At 44.8% G+C, this 22943-nt stretch overlaps 1 protein-coding gene across 14 annotated transcripts in view; it reads left to right on the forward strand.

Annotated features, from left to right (window-relative positions):
- The window catches only part of PRELID2 (PRELI domain containing 2), a 108652-nt gene that overhangs the window by 60677 nt on the left and 25032 nt on the right, over nt 1-22943 (forward strand). For 10 of the 14 annotated variants that reach the window (XR_013930232.1, XR_013930233.1, XM_080400659.1 and 7 more), the window contains one exon: nt 13127-13191. Coding sequence is in view for 11 of the 14 variants with exons in the window: in XM_080400659.1 (XP_080256785.1) it covers nt 13127-13191 (65 nt within the window). In the remaining 3 variants the exon portion in view is untranslated. Of the gene's footprint in view, nt 1-13126; nt 13192-18661; nt 18754-19416; nt 19496-22943 lie in introns of those variants that run through there. The other 4 variants (XR_013930234.1, XM_080400656.1, XM_080400657.1 and 1 more) reach the window with 3 other exon arrangements.

Genomic DNA, 22943 nt, shown 5'->3' on the forward strand with positions numbered 1-22943 from the left:
TCAGTAATTTTCAATCTTATTTCTTAGCCAGCGGTGCCCGGCAGCTTGCTTAACAGCATAATGAATGAGTTCACAGGTGCTTTTCTTCTACGATCTTTCAGTTGTTTGAAGGGAGCTGTATTTTGGTCAATGAGACAGATGGTAGAGAGGCAAGGTGAACAAAAGTTTACCTTTTTTCATATGTGTCTAACAGAATATGATTAAACGTTAAAACTATGCAGTTAATTCTGCTGTATTTACCAAAAGAAAATTTTCTGAGGATGGTTGTTATGGAAACAGTAGCCCTCTGTCCTTCCAATTGGAAAAGATTTATTTTAAGGGAGCTAAAAACCTTTAAATATTCAGCAAGTATAAAAAGGTGAGATCATAATATTCATCTTGCATATCCTCTACAAAGCTTCAAAAACTTCTGTGACGATGAGAAGATAGTGCAGTGTGGCAGGCAAGAAAGGCTCGAGAGCCCGTTTTTAATGTGGGATAGTGAGGGCACTCATAAATAAGGGAAACAGGACATTCGTAAGGGGAAATGAGACTGCTCGAGGGGAGCTGCATCATCACGAGCAAGCCCTGCCTGGAGGATGACCCTGCAGCCACGGGCGCTGCGCATGGTGTGGGCAGCCTGGCCCCTGCGGGAGTGGGGCTGGCACGGGGCTTTTGTGTGCTTCTGAACAGGAACCGTGGAATCTGTGTGTGCCGAGAGCACTTCCACTCGGACCGTGCAATGGCTCCACAATGGTTCTCTGTGGTGTATGGAAAGAATTTTAGATTCAGCATACCGGTAGCTTCAGATGACAAGTTAAAATACTGTAATTTGCTGAACAATCAGATGCATTAAAAAAAAGAAATTACTGGACTAATAACAAAATAACATGCCCAAAGCTGCAGTAGATACCAGAAAAATTGTTCCCCGATGTACTTTCAAACTGAAAATTGAGCATCGGCTTTTCTATGTTCCTGTTCCTTTTGTGCTCACTTTCAAAAAACATTTAGGGCTCAACTACAGATTAAAGAATTATTATTTTTCCCCACTGAAAATGAATTATAAATATATCTTGACTTGGAATTTTCTATTTTTTAGTATTTCTTTAGCTACAGCACACATCTAGGTACATATTGTGTTTCTGATACTTTCCCGATAGGCATTTCTTTCTATATTAGTTGCTTTTAGGTTACAACCTGGATACATCCAAATCTGAGGGTTCTAATGAGGTCTAAACCTGGAATTCTTCTTCATTTTGTCATAGATCCGTAACGAGTGACTGCACTGATTAACCGTAAGGGCTTTCGTGGTGCCAGGGAGCACTGGGGGAGCACAGCACTTCATACAATGTCCTTTCAGATCTGCCATTCGTGGCCCTTGACAGAAAAGGTGAAAAATGGGGAATCTCAGATGAAAGAAGATGCCTCATCTTAGGAGGCAGCAGGTTAAATGCAGAACATCACCTTTTTTTCATGGGGTTCATGTGAGGATGGCCTTTCCATCCTAGTGCAGAAACTGATGGATGAGTGGATTGACAAACTTACAGTCATGATAGACTCTCTTACTTTCATTTCCACAGACTTGTCACTAATACTGAAATTATATGCTGACTCTAGTATTTTCCTACGTAAGCGTTTTGATTATAATTAAGAAAGACACTGCTTGCAAACTCTCATCTGGATTTAACTCACAATATTTCATTGTATGCCAGAAATAGTTTATTAAGCTTTCAGATCAAATAGGAGCTAACATAGGGAATGGAAAATCAATGCTGCTTTAATTAATCTTTTGTTTTTGAGAAGGGGAGGAGGGGAATGTCACTTTCAATGGGAAAAAGTGAAATCAACCTTCTTCCAAATTCCTGCAAAAGCACAGCTTTTGGTAAAAGTCTAAATATTGCAGATTCAATGGAGGAGGAATGAATCATGGCACGCCAATATCCAGGCTTTCAATGTCATGAACACATTTGCTCCCTGCAGAAATAACTATCAGTCACTACAGTTAGCAGATCATCATGCGGAGCCATTGTACCAGCCCATGGCTGTGTTTTGTTTGAGATTTCTTTTGTTTGGGTCAAAACTGGGGGTCTGCAGAAGTCATTAACTTTGCTCCCTGCCACTTATCCTCTGTTTTGCTGGTCCTTTGCAGAGTGTGAATGTCACCTTCTGTGAATAAACTTACCAGCTGTCTGGGGAAGACAGTGAATTTCAGTTCTACCTGACGTGCTTCATGTTCTGTTCCTTGGGAGGTTTTATAATGATATGATATTTTCCTGTTAGATTTTACTCTGGAGAAAATGACGTCGGTGTAACTTTGAGGATCTTTTGTCCTGTCAAATCCATTCTCTACTTTGCATCTGTTAAACCATTTTTTAAACACTGTCTTTCACTTTTCAGACTGTATTCTAAGGGTTCAGCTATAGGAAGCGTTAGCAGCATGCAGCTGCTGAATCCCAGATTCTTCCATGTAGGACAGTTTCCATGCTGGGGTAGGGGGCAGCTCCCCGTCCCATGGCATTTCCCACCCCGCTGCTGGTGCTGGGGTGTGTCCGGGGCTGAGGCTCCCCAGATGGCTGCAGAGGGAGGTGAACTCCTCCAGGGTGGAGGAGGACACAGGTGCCTTCCTGGGGGTGGCACTGGCTGTCCCAGCTTTGCCAGAGCTGTTTGTTTCCTTTTCTGTGTGTGCATCAGCAAAAGGCTTTAGACGACAGTCATCCATGGAGAATAGCATGGTCTTGTTCATACACCTCCATACCATATGTTCTAGATGGATATGGACCTTCAGCTGAAACCCATCAGTGTTATTTCTCTTGTCACAATTTTAGCAGTCTCTCTTTTACCCTTGGCGTGCATATTGTCAATGCCGTGGCTGTTAATAGAGTTGGCTTGAGAGAGACTCTTGTTTCTTCACAAGAGGAGAGGCGAACTCTTTTGTGGTAAACTCCTTTGCTGCTCCTCTGTTGACGTAGAATTGCAGAATCATTTAGGCTGGAAAGGATCTTTGAGATCATCAAGTCCAACCGTTAACCCAGCACTAAGTCTATCACTGAGCCATGCCCCCAAGCACCACATCTTCGTGTTTGTTAAATACCCCCAGGGACGGTGATCCCATCACCTCCCTGGGCAGCCAGTTCCAATGCTTGACCACTCTTTCCATGAAGAAATTTCTCCTAATATCCAGCCTAAATCTCCATACCGTAATATATAGGTATCTGAGGTGTCCTGGCTGCCGTGGTCTGTGCAGCTGAGGGTCCATCCTGGCCCTTGAGTACCCTCAGCTCCTGGCCAGCGGCCATGACAGTGATTTCTGACTGTAGCAGCATGCCTGTAAAAACTTTTTGGAAAGAGATCTGGAGTGAAGTGCAGCCTTGCTATTAACTTGGGTTGTTAATCTGGACTGGATCCAGAACAGATCCATCCAAGAGGGGCTGTTGCATGCTGTAAGAAGGAAAAAAAAAATTATTCTTTGCAGAACTTCTCATGGATTTAATTGAAAATTAGGCAAATAAATTTCCAAGGAGACTGTAATGAACTCACAGATGATGAATCTGGGTTTTTTAGAAGCGCATTAGCTTTGAAATCCTAATAAACCTGGAGGCACAGATGATCTCCCAGGGTGCACCAGCCTCCCTGAGCTATGCAGGTCTGTTACGTGGGCTGATAGAGGCACGTGGTCTGTGCAGGCAGCTGGTCTGGATGTTAAACATCCGTGTACGTGCTGCCAGTGCACTACAGCCCTGTGTGAAGGGAATGCTCCCGGCCTGGGAAAAACGATCTGGCGAGTGGGCAGGTGGAGAGCAGAGGTGAGTGGGTGCTGGGCACCCTGATCTTGCTCTGGGGATGGTGTCGCAGGTGCCGTCTTGGTGTGTAGCATCACCTCTGATGGGGCAGAGGAAGGTGGAGACCTGGTTGCTGGATTCCCTCAGATGGCTTTAGGTGGGGCATCAGAGAGGTTTGCACCCACTGCCAAAGCATGTCCATGGTGGGGAGCATGCTGACATGCTCCCAGCCTCTCCTGGCCAGCTAGGAGTCACAGAATTGCAGAATGGTCGAGGTTGGAAGGCTCCTCTGGAGAGCATCTCGTCCCACCCCCTGCTGCAGCAGCTCTCCTAGAGCAGGACCCACCACGTCCAGGCGGGTTTGAATGTCTCCAGAGAAGGAGACCCCCCAGCCTCGCTGGGCAGCCCGTGCCAGGGCTCCGTCACCCGCAGGGCAGGGAAGTTCTTCCTCACGTGGAGCTGGAACTTCTCGTGATGCGGTTTGTGCCCGTTGCCCCTTGTCCTGTCGCTGGGCACCACTGGGAAGGGCCTGGCCCCATTCTGGTGGCAGTTGCTCTGAAGACATTTGTAGAGTCCCTTAAGGAAAGCCTGACATTGTCTTAACAAAAAGACAAGGGGCATTGAACCCCTTTTGCACTTGTCAGTGGAGTTCTGGGGGAAGGTAAATCGCAATGAAATGGGTCGCTGTGCGAAGCTCCGTCTCAAAGAGCTGGGAGGTCACATTTATGTCTTGGACCATGTTTAGGCCTAGGCTGTGTGATGTCTCCTGCAAGCTTTTTTGGGGGGTTTGGAGGCTTTTGATGATCATACTGGCTTTGGGGAAGGAATTTGCCATGAAACCCAGCCCCAAAGTAGCAAAAGGCCAATTTCCACACTTACAGTCATTTAGCAGTGCCCCAGGCATGTGTTCTACCCCTCTGGTTATCTGCCCTCCTCTGCCACCCTGGGCTTGCTCCTGCTCCCCTGGCAGCGATCCCCTCCCTCTGCTGCAGTTTGGAGGCTGAGCCTTCTCGTAAAGGAGCAGCAGCAGTGCTCGAAGTCAGGTCCTGAACTTTTCCCAGTGCTGGTGAGGAATGCAGAGCTGCCGTGGAACTTTTCAAGGGAATGATGATAATATCCAGATCTTGATCCCTGAACTCCTCTGCTTTAATGACCATTTCTGGGGAGTTGTGCCCTTGGTGGATCAGCACTTTCCGAAGGGAAGCAATCCTGAACGCATCGGCGGGTGTGTGTGGGAGCCCTCGCAGAGAGTGCTTGAGCAAAGGGCTGAAAGTCTCTCTGCTGTTTTCTCTTTCTGTATCTGAAATGCCGGTGCAGATGCCCAAGGTACCTGCACTCACACGGGCTGCTCTCTGCACAGCTGAACTGCAAGGCCCAGCGCCACATTTATAACATCCTTGTAATGCTACTTTCTAAAATATTTAAAATAAATGTAATCTCCCAAGTCCAGGAAAGAGCACTAATGATATGCAACTAAGTGTTTATGTAAGATGAGTCTTTAGCTGAATGTTTTGGATCAGGTAGAGGAGCTTTGTAATGAACTAAGAAGGTGACTCTATTGCCTAGACCTTAGTGCCTGTTTTATCTCCTTCTGCGGTCTGGTGACAAATGGCTCGCTCTGAAAGCAAAGGTAACTGCTGTGGCTGCTGCTGGGTTACTCTTCACAGGTGGTCAGCATTGAAAAAACAAATTCCATCTCTAGATGCTGATTCTGTAGCATACTGTGAAAGTTTTACAGTCCATTTGTTAAAGCTCATTTTAGAAATTCTAGAAATTCTAGTATTTTGCTTCTCTGCTTTGATTTATTTTCATGAGAAATAGAAAAGATAATTTATCCATCCATCCAACCCCCACGCCACCCCCCTGCCAAAGGGTGTTGGAGAGAAGCTTTTTTTAATCAGGAGAAAAAGTTTTAAAAACACGATTTTTGAAATAAAAGATTTCTTGTGCACTTAAGAAGAGGGTACAGCAGGCAGCGGAGAAGGCTGGCTATTACAAAGTAGACCAAACTCCGCCAGACCAGTAAAACTAGACTTTTAATTGCTGCTGTCTGCACCTTCTTCAAAACTATTTCATGTTAGATTTTTAGCTGTGTGAGGTTGCTATAGCTGTTCCTCTGGGTGATAGTCAATGATAAAAATAATTTTGTTTCTTATGTTTTCAGAGTAATTTTGATTTTATTTCTTTATATATATATGTATGGCTAGAGGTCATTCCAACCTGGTTGTTTCTATGTATATTTAAGTATGAAATGGATTCATCATGAAGTGGTTCAGCACATCCAATTAATTTTAATGGGGTACTCATTGGATCGGAGCCTGGGAACTGAAAAGTAGCTGAGCTTTTTAATAAACCCCTACAAATCTTGTTCTAAGTGTTGCACGTGATTTATCAGACTCAGGCTAAAGAAGAGCTTACTGTATCAATTTATCCTGACAGCATGTGTCTCTGATGTTTAATTTCATTAATAAAGAAACATTTGCACAGAGCATTCAGAATTGTATGGGGCTGCTACTGTGGCAGAAAGTTAATCACCTTGAAATAAATGATCGCTTCAGGGCAACTGGGGAGAGTGACAGGAGGAGGAGAGTGTTAGGATTTTAAGAGCATATCTTCATGTTGGCTACTTGGTGTGCCACGTGAGAGCATTGTGCTGGGGTGCGATGCAGCTCTTTGTGTGGAAGCGGCAAGATACTGTAGAATTTCCCTGAGCATACCAAAGTAAAGTAGCAGGACAATGTCTAGCAAGTTTTTCAAGTCTGGTTGTTGCCTTCTTTCTCTTTCTTTTGGTTCGTTTTCTCTATTCTGTCTACAAACGAAATAGAAGTTCATAGATAGGCTGGATCCCTAAGCACGCTGTTGAATCTGAGTTACCCTCTGTGGAGGGGCTGGTGCATAGTACCTTTCTGAAGAGGAGGGTTAACCGAGATGAGCCTCAGGTTGTCCACAACTGCTCCTGAAGCCCCGTTCCTTGTCTTCAGAGAGACAGATGGACAGACACAGCTGTGTCCAAGATGCTGAAGGGCTGAACCAGCCCAGCCCAGCTGCAGCAGCGGGGCTGGAAGGGATCGTGTCCTGTGGGCAGGTGGTTTTTGTGAGAGTGATGCTCACAGCATCTGTGAGCAACGCCAGGAGGGATGGTGGGCAGAGGGCAAGGTTTGGTTGCCTGGTGGTGGGGTTTCCTGTGACATTCCCCATGCTTCTGCACACCTTGTAAAGCAGGGTGCTATAAAGCATCACCTCTCTTGTGCTAGTTCCGCTGTGAGAGCCAGGGAGGCTGCTGGGTACATTGGTTTGCACAGGAATCCCTCTTTGGTAGTGACCTTATTGATGACTATATACAATAACCTTGAGTCATTATGAAGGACCTATAGCGCAGAGTTTTTTGGTTATAATTCCCTCTGCAACGTAAGTAAAAAGTACAGAACAGTGCATCAACTCCTGATGCGTGGCCATTTCTGAATGAGAAAGCTCCATGGGACAAGAATGTAGGTAGGAAGGATGAAACCTGCAGGGAATGGGAATTTTGGTAGACAGCAAAAACAAGCATCCTAATGGAGGGGGGGGAGGAAAAACCAATAGCCTTGTTGTGGGATCTGTGAAGAGAATGAGTGGGCAGTATTGGAGGCAGGCTCATCTGAGAATTAGCTGCTATTCTGCCTGTTTAGAAGGAAGAATTGCAGCCAATTACATTATTTTAGCACCAGGTTGTATTGTAAGGAGGTTCTTCATCCAAGCATCTGATCCAGCCCTATTTGGTTTATGAGATCTGACAAGAACCCCACATAAAATCTGATGCCTTCAGGCAGGTGATTAGTGTAAGCAGTGTATAATTAGTGAAGACGCTTATAGTGAAAATTAATGGAAATGAAAGCTTTACTTGTGCATTAAATTGAAGTGTTTGTGTGGGTATGTATATGCAATGAATTCCAGTATTCTGTCATGCCTGCCCTTCAGTGCAGATACGCATCCTTCCCATGCCAATGTGGGTTTGGATCTGTTGCTGTGATGAAATGACATTAGAATTCCCAGCATCTGTTTTCTGGTGATATTATTATTATTGTTATCTTCCTGCTTTGCATCCCACAAGGCTCGTTCATGTCTCCCCCTGCTCCTCGCAACTTCCACTCTGACCTTGCTTCACACCTGCCCCAGCGCTCCGCGGGAGCATCTCGGCAAAGCAAACAGAGGCGCTGTGCAACACGCCGCCAGCCAGGGAGGAGCGGGCTTTCCTGATCTGCACTGCAGCAGGCTCGGGAGGAGAGCAGCACCCTTCAGCTCTTCCTTTACTAGATTAAACTCTCAAGTATGCTCAAAGCTATTTTTGTATTTTATCTTATTTTGTGTTAAAAAGTGGGTGGGTTAGGGGAAGGGAATTTGGAGAAACTTGATGCACGGTGTGTATTTATAATCCGTTCAGGGGGTGACCCTTCTTAGGTTGCCACGTGTGTTGCCTTGGGGAGTCTAGAATATTTTATTAGTTCTTAGGCATTTATACCCTTCCAAATAAACTCCCTGGACTGGAAAGCTGTTGTCCAAGGACCCTGCTTATATCATCTCTGCCAGTGATTGCTCCAGAAAAAAGAATGTGCTGAAAAAATGAAACTCAGAATGAAATATAAGAGAGACAGCAATAAACTCTCTGACCAGAGAAGTTTTTTGTTTTTTTTGTTTTTTTTTTTTTTTTTTTAATTCTATCAGTCCCTGGTAATAGAGTTATACCCAAAATAACTGCTCCAGACAGAATTTTGATTGTGACTTGGAGAATTGCAGGGAACTGTAGGAAAAGTTGTAAGGATGTAGCTATTTCTGTTGATTTTAGGGGTAATGGACTTGGGGGAAAACATGATGGGTAGAGTCAGATAAATAACTCTAAAAAAACTTAGGGCAGTTGGGTACAGAATTCTAAAATCATTGGTCTGGGCCACTTCCAACTGATATTTTTTTGCTTTCTTCCTTCTCCTCCCAAGACACTTCAGTCCTCCTCCATCTGCATCCTTATTTCCTTCTGGTTTTTTTCCAGCTTCCTTGGTTTCATGGTAACTGCTGTGCTTGGCACCCAGCAGTTGCTCATAAATCCAAATCTGTAGATAGGGTACCTCTTTAAAAACAATTTTAGTAAGCAGAACAAGGTCCATTTAGTCTTCATTCTCACAGACTGCATTTCCTGAAGAGACTGGGGAAGGATCGCTGTGCAGTTTAGTGAATTAACTCACATGCTCTTTCTGCATATCTGAGGCGGGGGAATCTGAACTCATCCCACAGAAAACTGACTGAAAATCGATCAGCTCAGATGGATGTAAAGAGCTCGCTGGGGAAATGCAGGCAGGGAACTCCATTCTGAACTACTTACAGTATGACAACAGCAGCCTGCATTTCCACTAATTCAGTTGTCTCCAGGGCATTCATGGTAAGCAGGTTCGGGAAAGACATTTGTTTAATATTACAGCTGCACAAATGACTGCTGTAGGAGGCATGGCACAAGGTGACTGCTAACTATGTGCTGTAGGCACATTGATTCACTGGTGTCCACCCATGCGTGCTGACTTACAAAGACACTGGGTGAGGCTGTTGGTGCCTTGCAGAAAACCAGGGCTATTTATCAGTTCTCCAGCCTAAAATGTCTTTGTTGCATGACTCCCAAGTGAGCAAGCACTTTCTTAATAAAAAATAAAAAAATAATAAAAATAAAAAGGAAGCAGCAGCTCCAGTTGGCTCCATCACTCGTCTGCAGAAGAGCTTAATTTTGATGGCGTGTGATGCGGTCACACATGCTCTCTCCCCAGCTCTGCGTTCTCTGAAACTAGAGTTTCCATGTCTTACATGAGATGGTTTGTTATGTCCACTCTACCCATCTACCCCTCAGCTGGCTGCTAACGAAAGCCTTGCTTTCATTCCTGTTTGTGCTGGCTCTGCACACTGTTCATGATGGAAGTGTGTTGTCCACATCATGCTACTTTTTTTTTTTTTCCCCAACCAGAAGAGCTTTCTATTAACACATCAACAACCTGAATTTATGAATATTGTGTGATACATGACAAGGAAGATACTCTGCTGGGAAGTCAGAACTGGGATGCAGTCCTTGTCTGCAGAGTACCATTCTGAGGATGCTTTTTTTTCCTGCTTTTTTCTTTTCTTCCATCTTTCTCATAATCATCTTGCTATGAAGGAGGTGAGAACTGATATTAAAAAATACTCTGCAACTGGGTTTATTGATCAAGACCTTGTTTTATGATTCAGAGAAGTTGTCTCCTCCTGGTTTGAGCCAAGATTTGAACACGCATGGGCTAACTATGCAAGTGGGTGGTGCAGCTGGTGAGGGCTGGTGGTTCTGCACAAGGTCCCCAGATGTGCTGGGAAGTGGTCCTGGGAGAGCCATGGCATTTCACATTATTTCTAGAACTTGTGAAATAGGCTTGTTTCTGAATTCTCGGAGAAGCAAAGTTGGCGTTCATTTTGGTTGACTGATGCTTTGGCGAAATGCTGTGAGGGCGAGAAGCTGCTGTTAGATGTGGGATATGGGTCTGCAGGGCCAGGGCTCGGGGAGGCTCTGTGGGGCTTCCCTGGGGGTGTGTGGGGGTGTGTGTCTGCTGGCTGAGGGGCTGGGGCTGGTCCCCGCCCATGCTGCAGGCAGAGCGGTGCCGAGGGGGACTGTCTGCCTCCCCTCAGCCGTCCTGGTACCCCTCACTGAAGGTTCTGCCCAGGGCAAGGAAATTGAAATTATTTTTGCCCTCCCCTGTCTTTCAGCATGGGATGTACTTATTTCTCCCTAGGCTGAAGATCAAAATAGATCCCTAGTTCCCAGTAACAGGGGTCAATAAAATATTTGATTTATTTGAAGTTAGTTAAGTAATATTTCCACACAATGCTGTTTAAGCCTCTGGTGATCAGGCTAAAATATAAGGAATCTGGGTTTGTGCCAACATGCTGTTCCTGGGTACTAGGGGGTTTGTAAGCACAGCACTAGCTAGTACGCAGGGGCAATGCCACCCAACAGGATGCGTTAACACCCTGCTCCAGGGGCTCATGGAGCACTGGGCCAGCGGCGTCCCCCTCCCTCCATTGGCCCTGTGCCCCCGACACAAAACCCAGATGTGAAGGATGCGGCCACGGGGTGCGCTGCGTGCCTGAGGGGTGGGGGTGTGCTGAGGGGTAGGGGTGCGGCACGACAAGAAGCACAAGAAATACCTGTGGAGTTGTCCTGAGTCTCCAACAGCCTCATGAAAAGGACAGTTTGGTCTTGCAAATTTCCTGCTGTTTGGTAAAACAACTGAACTCCCCATAAGTGTTAACATCATCCAACAGCAAAAAGCTGCCCAAGACCTGGAGTTGATGAGTTTCTTCCCCTTGTGGTGACAGCTCTTCCTCTGCATGAAGAGCATCACTGCCAAACTGCCAGTGAGAGGGCACAGGCATGAACAAAGGCATCTTCCAGCTGCTGAAAACCATCAACTGCTACCTGTACAAGGAGTGTCATATTTTGGTGACTTGCCCAATGGATTATTTTATATTGATTTGTCAGCAGATAAAAAACCACAGCAAACCATAGTGAAATTCAGGGAATCTGCCCTTTTTGAGTGATTCTCTGGCCACGCTGGAGTGAACAGTATTGACTTGCAAGAGGGTGTTTGTTTTGTTTTTATTGACTTCTAGGTGGAAGTTTATGATGAGGACCGAAGTTGCTCTCCGGAGAACCCAGGTCTGACAGCAAGCCCTCCTCACCTAGGCAGTTGTGCTGGCTGCCAGGCAGGCTCACTCAGCACAAGGCAAGCCTAAACTGACCCAGATTTCTCCCAAAAGACTGACGATTTTGGTGACCTGTGATCGCCAACGGGACAAGATGATTCTGTGCTCCAGGGAATCTGCTTCTGTTTCTTTCCCTGCTCTCTCCCTAGTTGTTCTCAAATTAATTTAAGCAGTGAGAGGAGAGCGGTATCAAGACTCTGGAGTTGCGTTGGCAGCAGAAGGAAAAGGTTTTTTTCTCTGTAAATATGTGGATGTCCATGTGTGCTCTCTCCCTGCTCCTAGCTGTGCCTTCAGGAGGGTGAAAGGTTTAAGCTGATCGCATTAGTGCAACCTGCATAGATACAAACCCTTTCCACGCTGAGTGTTGAGCAATAAGGAAGAAAATATTTTGGAATGTAGCTGGATCTCTAGGTAATATGGGCATGGCTCTTAGGGAAATAACATGAGAAAAACAGTTCTTCACTTTCATCTTCTGCATGTAACTGAGGAACATTTACTGTGTGTCCGTTTCCCCCTGATTTTGGCAAGGTCTCTGGCAGGATGAGGCTGAGGATGATGGGGAGGTGCCTCTCCTGTTAGGAAAACTGAGGGATCATCTTGTTACCGTTGAAGCATAGCTAATCAGTAGGACTGAGGCACTGCAGGAAAAGCTATTCAAGCCTGAGTGTTTGGAAGTGCGAAATGTTTCTAGCAAGATACTTTTTAAAACAGTGTATTCAGTGAAAACCTGCTTGAGAAGGCTGGAGAACCACTCGGTGTAAAAGCTTGTGCCTCAAAGTCCTCTTTAAAGGCTGGGAAAGCACTCAAACCAGCTCTGCCATCTTTCAAAAGCTCTTCAGAAAGGCCATCAAAGTTTATAGCTCTGATATTTCATAGGTCGTCTTGTCCTTTGCTCTTTAGTGTGTCCCTGGCTCCTGGCATCTGAGACAGTCCCAGGTAATGTTTTGCTGCAAAGATGGTGTTTCAGTTCCTATACAGAGATTTAAAATACTTTATATCTTTTCTTTTACTTTATGCTTTTCAAAGGAATACTTTTTAATAGTGTCTTAGTTTTTCCAATGTGGCAATGTGGCTTGGTTTTGTTTTGCTCACTTTTTTGTTGTTGTTGTTGTTGTTGTTGTTCTTTTTTGCTAACTAACCCTGAAATATGGAAGAAGGATGCTTTGGGGTGAAAGACCATAAAGTGTCTTGTTGCAGACTTCAAACAAACTCTGCCATGCGTAAATCCATATCAAATTCACATAAAATTGTGTTGGCTAGCGTGCTTTTGATGTTATTGAATTACTGCACAAAAAACACCCAACACAGATTATCTATTAAGATTTTCAGTTCAGTCAGGCAATTCTTTAAACAAACAAAAATGTTTCATCTTCAGTGAGCCCTAGCTAATAGCCGTTATTTCTTCCTTCTGATATAAAATAGATCGATTGGTGCCTGTCTCGTCAATAACATTCAGATCACCTTTAGGTTTCCGATAAAGCGGTTGTCCTCGGGTATTCCCAGATGTTGCTGGGGAGGGTGGTTTGGGTTTTACCAGGTTCACCACCTGTCATGGAGCCAAGGACACACAGATTCAGCAGATGGGGCTGTAAAAGTCACTAAATTTATTTTTTACCTTCCAGCAGACAGGCATGGAGGTGCTTCTGGAGAGGATCTTTTCACAGGGCAAAATGAGGGCACTGCGCAGGTATTTGCATTCTGACCTCTTTTGCTTATAATTTTATTGAAGAGAAATAAGAGTGGGTTTGGCTTGGGCTTTTTTCTGTATTTTGAAAGGTGAATTGAGACAATGTAGTATTGTGATAATTTTTCTGGGGACCATGGGGTTCCTGCTCCACTGGCTACTCCTGGTCCTACTGCCTTTGCTGCTGGAAACAGAAGAGTCCAGTGAAAGCACACATGGGACTGGGAATCCCTTGCTTTTGTGAGCCTTTATGCCCATATTTAATATATAATGTCCAGCACTGGGCATGGTCTCCTGCATTGAGTATTGCCCTAACTTGGTGCACACCAGCACAAAGCTGTGCTGAACCCTGGGTGTCTCTGACCATTGGGGACCTTCAGCAGTATCTCTGCGGCTCTGGGACCTGCACCTGCAGAAAATCAATGCTCCATACTGCGAATCACAGATGAAGCTGGTAGGAATTTCGGTTCCCATGTCCTCAGTCTGGTCAGCCAGCGCGCTGGCTTGTCCCATATGAAAACACAAGTTGTGTGTGACTGTGCTGGCTGGGGGCCTCTGAAACGTGGGTCTGCAGCTCCAGGGACAGGGTGGCAAAAAGCCACCCATGCCACAGACTTCAGCTGGGCTGTACAGGTGGTGTCCCCTCAGGGCTGGTCCCCTGGTGCCGGCAGCCTCCAGGGTGCCGCGTTTTCCACACGACTGCGCTGCTCTTGCTCTATTACATGGTCCCTTGCCCCTGAGCTTGAGTTATTGCCTACATGCATGGGTAGAGCCTTTGGAAAAAAACAAAAAAACAACTAAGCATGTAATTAAGAGAGTCAGTATATTTTATGGGGATAGTGACTAAAGGAAACAGCTTTCCACTTTAGTAACTGTGAGCGCCTGTCAGAAGAGATTTGTGGCAAAGGGAGGTCAGCTGGGAAGAGAGCTGCTGCTGAAGAAATGCTGGCTTCCTTCTCAAGAGGGTATAATTGTGTTTATCAGAATTATGACTTCTTACAGATGCCATGCATATAGGTAGATTTGGTTCTTTCAGGGCACGTACTGCCCGTGCTGCAATCTGAGACAAAAAAAAAAACCCAACACCAAACTCCACTGACCTTTCTGAAGAGAGGCAGAGTGTCAGCAGGTCATGCAGAGCCAGAAGTTTGGGTACCAGCTCTTACGCTTTATGTGAGAACAAATCTCCACCACTTGGAAGTGTGGGCAGGGAAGCTGGGGACTGATGGAAAGGGGGGTTTAGCGCGGCATTGGGAGGCTGAGGCATGGCAGCCTGGTCCACCCAGGTATCCGTCAGCAGGAGAAGGAGTAAGTGGGAAAGTCAAAGCATCTTTGGTGGGGTGTCAGCTAAGTTCCTGGTTGAGAGTAAACAGTGATATGTGGAGAAAGTCCAGCACCGTCCAGTACTCGACTCCTTGTATAAAGGACTCCATCATGAGCCTTGCTTCAGTGCCAGCATTTCTGTTTCTGCTGGTATTTTTCTCTGAAATGCCCCAAAGTGCACTTAGTAAGGCAGATTGTGATGTTGTTTTCATAGGGGAGTGTCGCACCAAAGGATGGCCGGAGAGCACAGAGCCTGCTATCTGCTTTCAGTAGCTATTGGGTTTAACATATTCTGGAACAGCTCCTGGGTCTTCAGTTGGATTTTCAGTGCCTTGCAGTATTTTTCTCTCCCTCCATGTACATTAACAAGTGCTTTATAGTCATAAGGCCTTTGTCTTTAAACAAAACCCGAACAAATTAGCTAATTCAACAATGAAAGAGGTGGAGATACTTTTTAGGTTTTCTTGTGAAAGCTGTGTGAAAGCAGCAGTGATTAGTTTAAACCAAAAGGGTGTTTGCTTTTGAGCTGATTAGCGGACATCTGTATGCGATGGCAATGGTAGATACACAGATAAATAAAGACAGAGCAAAATAAGGTTTTACTGAAATATTTGTGTTGTTATGCTCTGCAAACACTTAAAGAAGTGGCATATTAATGTCTCTGACTTGTTTTCCAGTAAGTCATTAGTCGCTTAAGTGAAGTTGCTCATGCCAGTTTTCCCTTTCATTATTCATGTTTACTAATGGAAATTGTCTTGACAAATTGGTCAAACTGAGCAACTTATGATTTTATGCCATAGACTAAAAAAAGTTGGTTTGGAACTCCCAGTGAGCTGAAGTAATGCTTAAAATCATTAACACTTCATTGATTTTATAATTAAAAAATCCCTAGAATAAATAGACCGTCCTTTTAAATGTAGCATAGTTGTTTATCTCGACACTTGGTATTAATATTCATACTTATTCCCTGAAAATATGCATGAGCTTCTGAAGATACTTTTTATTGCCAAGCCTTAGGACTCACTCCCTTCCCCAGTGCTTTAACTGGTGGCAGTTAACAGTCACCGTCTTCAAGGGGCACTTCTTGTTCAGTGTGCGTCGCCCGCCCAGGAGCCAGGGCAGTGCAGTTAATTTTGGGGGCAGGCAGGGGTACCCTCGGGCTGCCAATAGATGAACCCACCCCAGAGAGCTGAGCCGGTGCTCCCTGAAGGAGATAACAAGACCCCTGAGGTGGCGGAGGCTGAGCTGCCATGATGATCCGTGGCCACGGATGAAGCACTGGCTGGGGACTGGGTGGTTTGGTGGCGTGGTGATGTTGGGAAGGGGGATGGTGTAAACCCATGTGCTCAAGTGGCTGTGCCTGAGGGGAGGGGGTAGGACCCTACTGGGCAAACCGCACGGGAGGGGGATGCGACCGGCACAGAGCTCATGTGTGATGATGGGCAGTGGGGGTGTGGGGAAAATGAAGGATTCTGCCCTAAAATGGCCCAAATCAACCACTGGTGAGTACTGGGTGGCAAAAGAAAATCTACCTGGGGATCCAAGTGTCTTGGGAGCATGGATGTATGAGTGTTCCACGGGGAATAATTGCACTGGAAAACCGACTGCCTGAGCTCAGGCAAAATTAATGCTGCCTGAGGCGACAGTAACAAGTATTAATTAACGGATCTCTATCTTCTCTAAGCATGCTTATGTGGCCAAAGGCTTATGATAAAGTGAAATAGAAGTAATTTTCATGGAGACTAATTCAGTACATTAACCAATAACTAATAGCCCATAACTAGTTTCGTGGAGACTAATATTTCAGTTCTTTTCCCCAAAGCACGGCTGCTAGAGAGTTTCAAGGGAAAAATAAGAACTTTTCAACATAGACACTTTTTTTTCTTTTTAGCCTAAACTCATTGTGGTGATAAAAACCATGTTACTTAAAGCAAAACAAGTAAAATCTTTAAATATAACCACTACTGTGCACTTGTGGAAATACCCAGGCGGACTGTTAATGGCAGCTGTGCCCTGTGCAGCATGTGAGGATGTCCCACTCCTGCGGGGGTCCCCTGGGAGGACAGGAAGGAGAGCGATGAAGGTGGCTCATGCCAGGGGCTGAGGCTGGAGACAGGAGCTGCCAGCTCAGCCTTGGCAAGCAGCAGCTGCGGGTGCTCTTGTCCTGTCGAGCCCTGAATGACAAGTAATTTATTTTCCCATACTCTGGAGCAAACGTTCTGCACTTGTTAGCCTTGCCCTGTGCCCCCTCCACAGCTCAGACCCAGGAGCACATTAAAAGTACTTGGTGAAGCACAAACAGTGGGAGGACAGAATGCATTTTACTCATCAACTTCGTATTTCTTGGGATAATGAGAGCCTTCTGTTGCCTCAATATCAGTCTATTTTCTCTTGTAATTAGTTTTCATATGCCTATAAAATATATTCTAGTGGCAAACTCTTAGAGCAGCAGTGAAGCCCCACTTGTAGAAGGTTATAACAAACCATCAAGGAGGCATTTGAACAGACCATTAGCTTTTAGGAGTCCAGGGCTTGTTGGCCAATATTACAGATGAGAAACCTGCCTGCACCTGCTGTTACAAGATGACACGTAACTCCAGCCTATCTGATAGGAAAGTGCTATTTTTAGCATCCTTAGCTATCACAAATGAAAGTGGAAGTGTCTGATTTAAAAACGGAACGGGTGAATATTTTTTAAAATGTATCCACAGTTATTTGTTCCAATTGAAAACATAAATTTGTTTTACTGGCATATGATCTTTCCTGTTGGTTTTTTTTCCACGTGGATTATGTTTTCTTTCAAACGCTTTGAAGCACAGCTGGCATGCTTTTGTAACATTGCTGTTTTACTCCTTTTACTTGTAAAAGCCCCATTCCTCCAGTCCTGGAATAGAAATACTCTGAGGTGATATTGTGAGTGGCCATGTGCCACAAATAATTCACTGTTGTGATAAATTGGCTGTGCACAACTCACCTGAGAAGAAATCTCATGAAATATTCACTAAAAAGAATTAGCCACATGCACCCATAGCAATCAAATTCTATTACTGAGTAATTAAAAAAGGAAGAAGGGTTAAAATTATTTGAATAGATGGTTCACTGTGTAATTTGCTTAAGAATCTAACTGCCTCAGTAATCATTTGTAATATGATGTACAAAATTCATAGGATAATACGTTAGAAATAAAAAGATGGCTGGATAGCAATTAAAATATCCATTTTGCTGCTTCTGTTGTGCTTTATGGCGGCGGGTCAGCACCACGGGGGGAGGGAGGTGGCAAGGCTGGGGCTGGGCTTGGGCTCCGTCCCATGCAGGGCTCCCCGAGTTACATGCAGTATATAGCTTACGCTTTGCTTAATCCCTACGGAATACCGAAACAAGCCTGTCGTCTATCCTGTCTTGGTGTGATATGCATGCGTGTTCCCTGTAGTATATTACTAAGTGCTGACAAAGTGTTACTAAGGGTAGTGATTTGTGCGTTTTACTGATGAGGTGAGCAGAGCGGGACTGCAGGCAGGGCTGGAAGTAACACAGGGCATGATCCTCGCACCCCACAGGACAATCCCTGGTGTTGAGGGTGACATCGAAAATGCAGATGTATTTCTTGCAGATCAGCACCACAAAGAGTAGTCCGTTAGACCAGACGAAGTGCAAGAACAGGGGCTCTTTTTTCTGCTGTGTTACTGTTTTGTCTCGTGCAGTTCACAGGAGCACAGGCGTGTTGGGCCAGGAGGGTGCGAGGGGGAGTGTCGGTGCCACCCGCAGCTCGCGGAGCGGGAGGCTTCCAGCCGGAGACCACTGGGGTTGCGGGATCACTCCCCAAAACAATTTGGAGCCTGTAGCTGATGGGTGGTTACGTGTGAGACGACTGCAGTGCAATGTGCCTGGAAAGCAATTAGCCAGCAGATGAGGAAGGGAGGAAACATCAGTTTGGTCTATAATTTCTTCTATATTTTTAATAAATAATTTTATGGATGCCATAAGGGGTACTAATTTGCTAGTCTAGGATGTAGAATTCGATTTGAAAATGTTTTGGCTATGATAAAGGATTTGATTTCTATAATTCCTATCACCTGCAGAGAAGTTACATGGGCTGGATTGCGGACCTGGCCAATGTTGACTTTAATTAATGTTCTATTGATTTCAGTAGGATGCCTGCCATGACTTTGAGAAATAGAGTGCTTCTGGATGTTTGGAAAAGCTGGCCTACATTCTTTCTACGGGATAAAACAGGATGGCTAGGTATTTGTCCTGTGTGCCAAATCTGGGAATGGGGATACTCAGGGAAGGTGGGATTGTATGCTTCGGTGTGTCAAAGGGTTAGAGGGACTGGAACCTAGAAAGCTGTTTGAACATTAATGCCCTGCTCCAAAATTCTGAAATAAAAGGGCTGGTTTTTCATCTGTGTTTCGTTTTCTGCCTGTTGCTGCATGCCGGTGCCCCTCGGGCAGTATGAGCTCACGGGCTGCGGCTGGCTGATGGCAGCGGTTCCGCCAAGGAGACGAAAGGAAGAGTCAGGGTATGGGCATGTTCTCTGTTAAACAAATAATATTGCTTGGAAAACCAAGCAAATGGTTTGGGATGTTTTGTTCAGAGGCCTTGATTGTGACTGGGTCCCCTCTCCACCAGGCAGGTGTTGCCACAAATCTGCCAACATGTGGGATATTGTTCTAGCAAACAACCCAATTAATATCTTCTGTAACATGATGAATGTCCGTAGCTTTGATTTCTCATGGGTATGCAGATCAGGTTACGTATTTCTCTAGTGTTTTGAATAATGGGGAGGGGTAAAACTTGTAAAATATGTTATTCAATGAAAACCGTGACTTTTATGGGAAAAATCTTCTGCAAATATTCACTCTATTTTGAAATTATTTTTTTTCATCTTTTTCTTTTACATCTGAGATCTACAGAAACTTGAAACTTGTCAGTCAGTGGTGTGGTTCTCTGAAGATGAACATTGGCTGAAAGCCTGATTTAAAGGGTATGTGTGCATATTCATAGAAACAGAACTTTGCATCCAGACACGTGGGCAGCTACGGTGGGGGCTGTCCTTCCTGCAGCTACCCAGCTGAAACTGGACCTTGCTACTTATTTTATCAATTACAAATAAGCAAGGTGATGTGGAATTTGCTATCCACAGTATGGGGGAAAACAAACTATTTACAGAGGCTTCTTTTCAGTTAAAAATCATCAAGGAGATAACGAACAACCTGTCATGTATCTGCAGAGAGAAAGAGAGGGATTAGTTATCCTACTGCAGAGAAGTACTTAAAATACCCATAAAGCATTTTTCTTTCATTTCCTCTAATGATTTGAGAGATTTCTCCATCTAGATTTGTTGACAAAGATCTAATGCAGGTTCACAACTTTCCTGAGGCTGTTGGCTCTGGCTCTGCAAAGTATGTGGGAAGATTTCCAAGATAAGAATGTCAAAATTAAGCACAGAATTAAGCTATCATTTCTGATACCTTATAACTGGGTTCATTGGGATTTAGTCTTTTTGATCAAGTCAGGAAGCTCAAGATCCCACAAGACTCAATATGATCTTACTAACTGAATACTGGTGAATGTCCTATTTCTACACATCTTGCATAATCCCATGATTTGACTTTGCTTCTGTCTTTCTACAGTTTTTGTTGATTTTTTTAGAGAAGTACTTTGCTAAGCTTGGTTTAACTAGAACAGTTACTAAATAAATTTTTTTCTGGGTAGAAATGTGTCCCAGTTGAAAATTCAAGAAGACTTAATCCAGATTTTCTCCTCTTTCCTGACTTATACCTTTCAAAAGGAGGAAATTCTTTCCTGGGAAGAGGCTGGATAATCAAATCAGGGATTCCCTAGCTTGGAGAAGTCTGTGGTAGGAAGCTGATGAGTTTAAGGTAGATGGCTGCTTAAAGCTAGGTGATGTGACCAAGTTAGGACGCTAATTGTGTGGGCTTTCCTGTTGAGGTTCTGTAATTTAGGCTGATCTAGATTACCTGAATTAGGCATCTGCTCCCTCTCTGCTGACCCTGTAGAGCCCCTAATGATAGCAACCTCCTGCTTTAAGTAATTAAGAGTAAAATCCTGACCCTAATGATTCTGAGTTTTGCCATTTGTATTATTTAAAGCAAGGAGCTGCAGAAGTGCAGGGTTGGTAGAGAATACATTAAGGAGATTGAAGGATGATTGTGGTGGGTTTTTTTACCTACTGAAGCTCACCGTGCTGAGGGCTGTATTAACTTTTCCACAAAGTCCCGCTGGGGGGGTGGCTGGGGAGGGGCTGGGGGCCGGGCTCTGCCGGCACTGCTGGAGACCAGCAATGAAGCTTCTGTGGACATTGCTGTGAGACTTGTGGGCTCGCACACTCGATTTTGAACAGTGTCCCAAGAAACATTGCTTTTATTGCTTCACTCTAAGCCTGAGCTCTTTTATAAGTTCTTCTGTAGTTTTACCTCATAAACAAAAATTGGTCTAAGCTCGGTGTCACCGCGGCTGTGGGTTGTGTTGGGCCCAGAGCGGTCTGCCCGCGCGTGCAGCTGGTCGTAGCTGAGCAAACTCCAATCCAGGAGCTGCTTAGGGACACCGTACTACATCCAGGCTCGTACTCTGACTCGCAGTAGACTTTTATTTTGTATGAAATGACATGAATCGCAGTGTCAGCTGATTAGCTTGGTGTGATTTCTGGACTAGTGTGAGCACAAACAGCTGCAGTTTGGCTCTCTAGAATTGCTGCTCCAGCTGCCCCTCAAGACTTGAACTCCCCCTTACGTGGGTGATTAAGGAAGGCACTGGGGGGTGGGTGTGTGTGTGCAGCATATGGAAGTCAAAATTGAGCAAGCAACACCCGTGATCAATCCAAAGGCAGAAAAAGCCCCTGTGGAGGGTAGGCAGTTCGTCCCCATCCCAGGTTTCCTAGGAGATGAAAGGCGTTTCGGAGATGGCTAACATCTTGGTTCATATTGCTTAGCTAAAATAACTTTCCCTGCCAGTCCCCAGCTGCTCCAGGCTTGTCCTTAGCTCCGTGTTAACAAAGCAAGTGTTCAACCAGAGCAGCAGACAGACCCTCCACCACCCCTCCTGCAGGTGCTTTGCTTCCTTACAACTGGGTCTGAACTGAAATATGATGATCAGGCAGCCCACATCATACTCCATTGATTACTGGTGACTGGAAAAGTGAATCTATTTCAACAGTGCCATGATCAGCATTTAACTTTGAATCTTAAAAAAAAAAAGAAAAGAAGAAAAAAAAAAGAATGAGAGAGGACAGGATAAGGAATGGGAAATTTCTCCCTAGATTAAGCCACTAAATGTCAATATTATGTAAGAACTTTATCTGGAATAAATCAAAATGAAAATGATACAAAATTTCTCAAATGCCATCTGCTTTAAATTCAGTCAGGGCAGCTCAGGTACTCAGGATGTGTTATTTGTTATTACATAGAGCCAGGCAGCAGTCTGGAGAGGATGGGCTGGAATATGATCGGTCCCACTTAGCCACTGGGCACCCTGTGCAAGTCAGCGCAATGCTGTGTGGTGCTGGAACATTCATGTCACAGCCTTAAGTGCAGGGTATGGTTACGATTTATCTATTTAGCCTTAAAATTTTAGAAATTGTCACTCCAATGTAGCTTCACTGTAGTGTTTTTAGTGCCAAAAGTGGGACAAGATGCTGTATGCAAATTTTGCTGACTCTTCCCTTAGTAACGGGCCTGTTTCTGCCCCGGCATGTTTGTGTGCAAGGCATTTACATTTTTGTTTTCTTGAAACTGCAGAATACAAATAAATGAAAAAATAACACCGCATCTGAACACTGCTTTGAGCGTGACTTGCAAGACCGACAACCTCTTGCTGCCAGTTCTCTATTTCAGATTATTGTGTGTTCCTTGGGATGGAAATAGGCATTTGTTTCAGGAGCTGCGTGTTACTCTGTTGGCTGATATCCTGTGATTTAAGGATTTCCTGTAGCTCTGTTATTAGCTTTTAAGAGTCTTAATTTAGCAGTTTACTTGCAGTGCAAATCCTCAATGTGCCAGAATGTATCCTTAAATATGCATATAAGCAGAGGAAAATAGTGGTTTTACATGCCTTTTAAGTCTGTAAGTGATGAGTTAGGGAATAAGGCAGAGGCTGTGGCTGAAGAGGGGCTGGGGTACCCTGTGGGGTACCCTGTGGGGCTTGGGCAACCCTCCCACTGGTGAATCCTCCTCCAGGCTGCGGCTGCTCTGGGCTCCACATTGCCGTTGCTGGGGGAGTGTGATGGGCCAGCGGGGCTGGCTCTGTGGCAGTAGATGTGTCAGAGCATTACCCGATAGGTGGAAATTGACTTTTAACCTTGATTGATCATCAAAAAATTTCCCAGAATTTTCCCATCTGAAGAACTCTTTTTATTTTGCTTTATTGATTTGTTTGATTTTGTGCTGAGCTCAGCTCTACATTTCAGATTTGGT

This window comes from Falco punctatus (genome assembly GCF_963210335.1).
Source record: "Falco punctatus genome assembly, chromosome: 8".
In the NCBI taxonomy this organism is placed as follows: Eukaryota; Metazoa; Chordata; class Aves; order Falconiformes; family Falconidae; genus Falco; species Falco punctatus.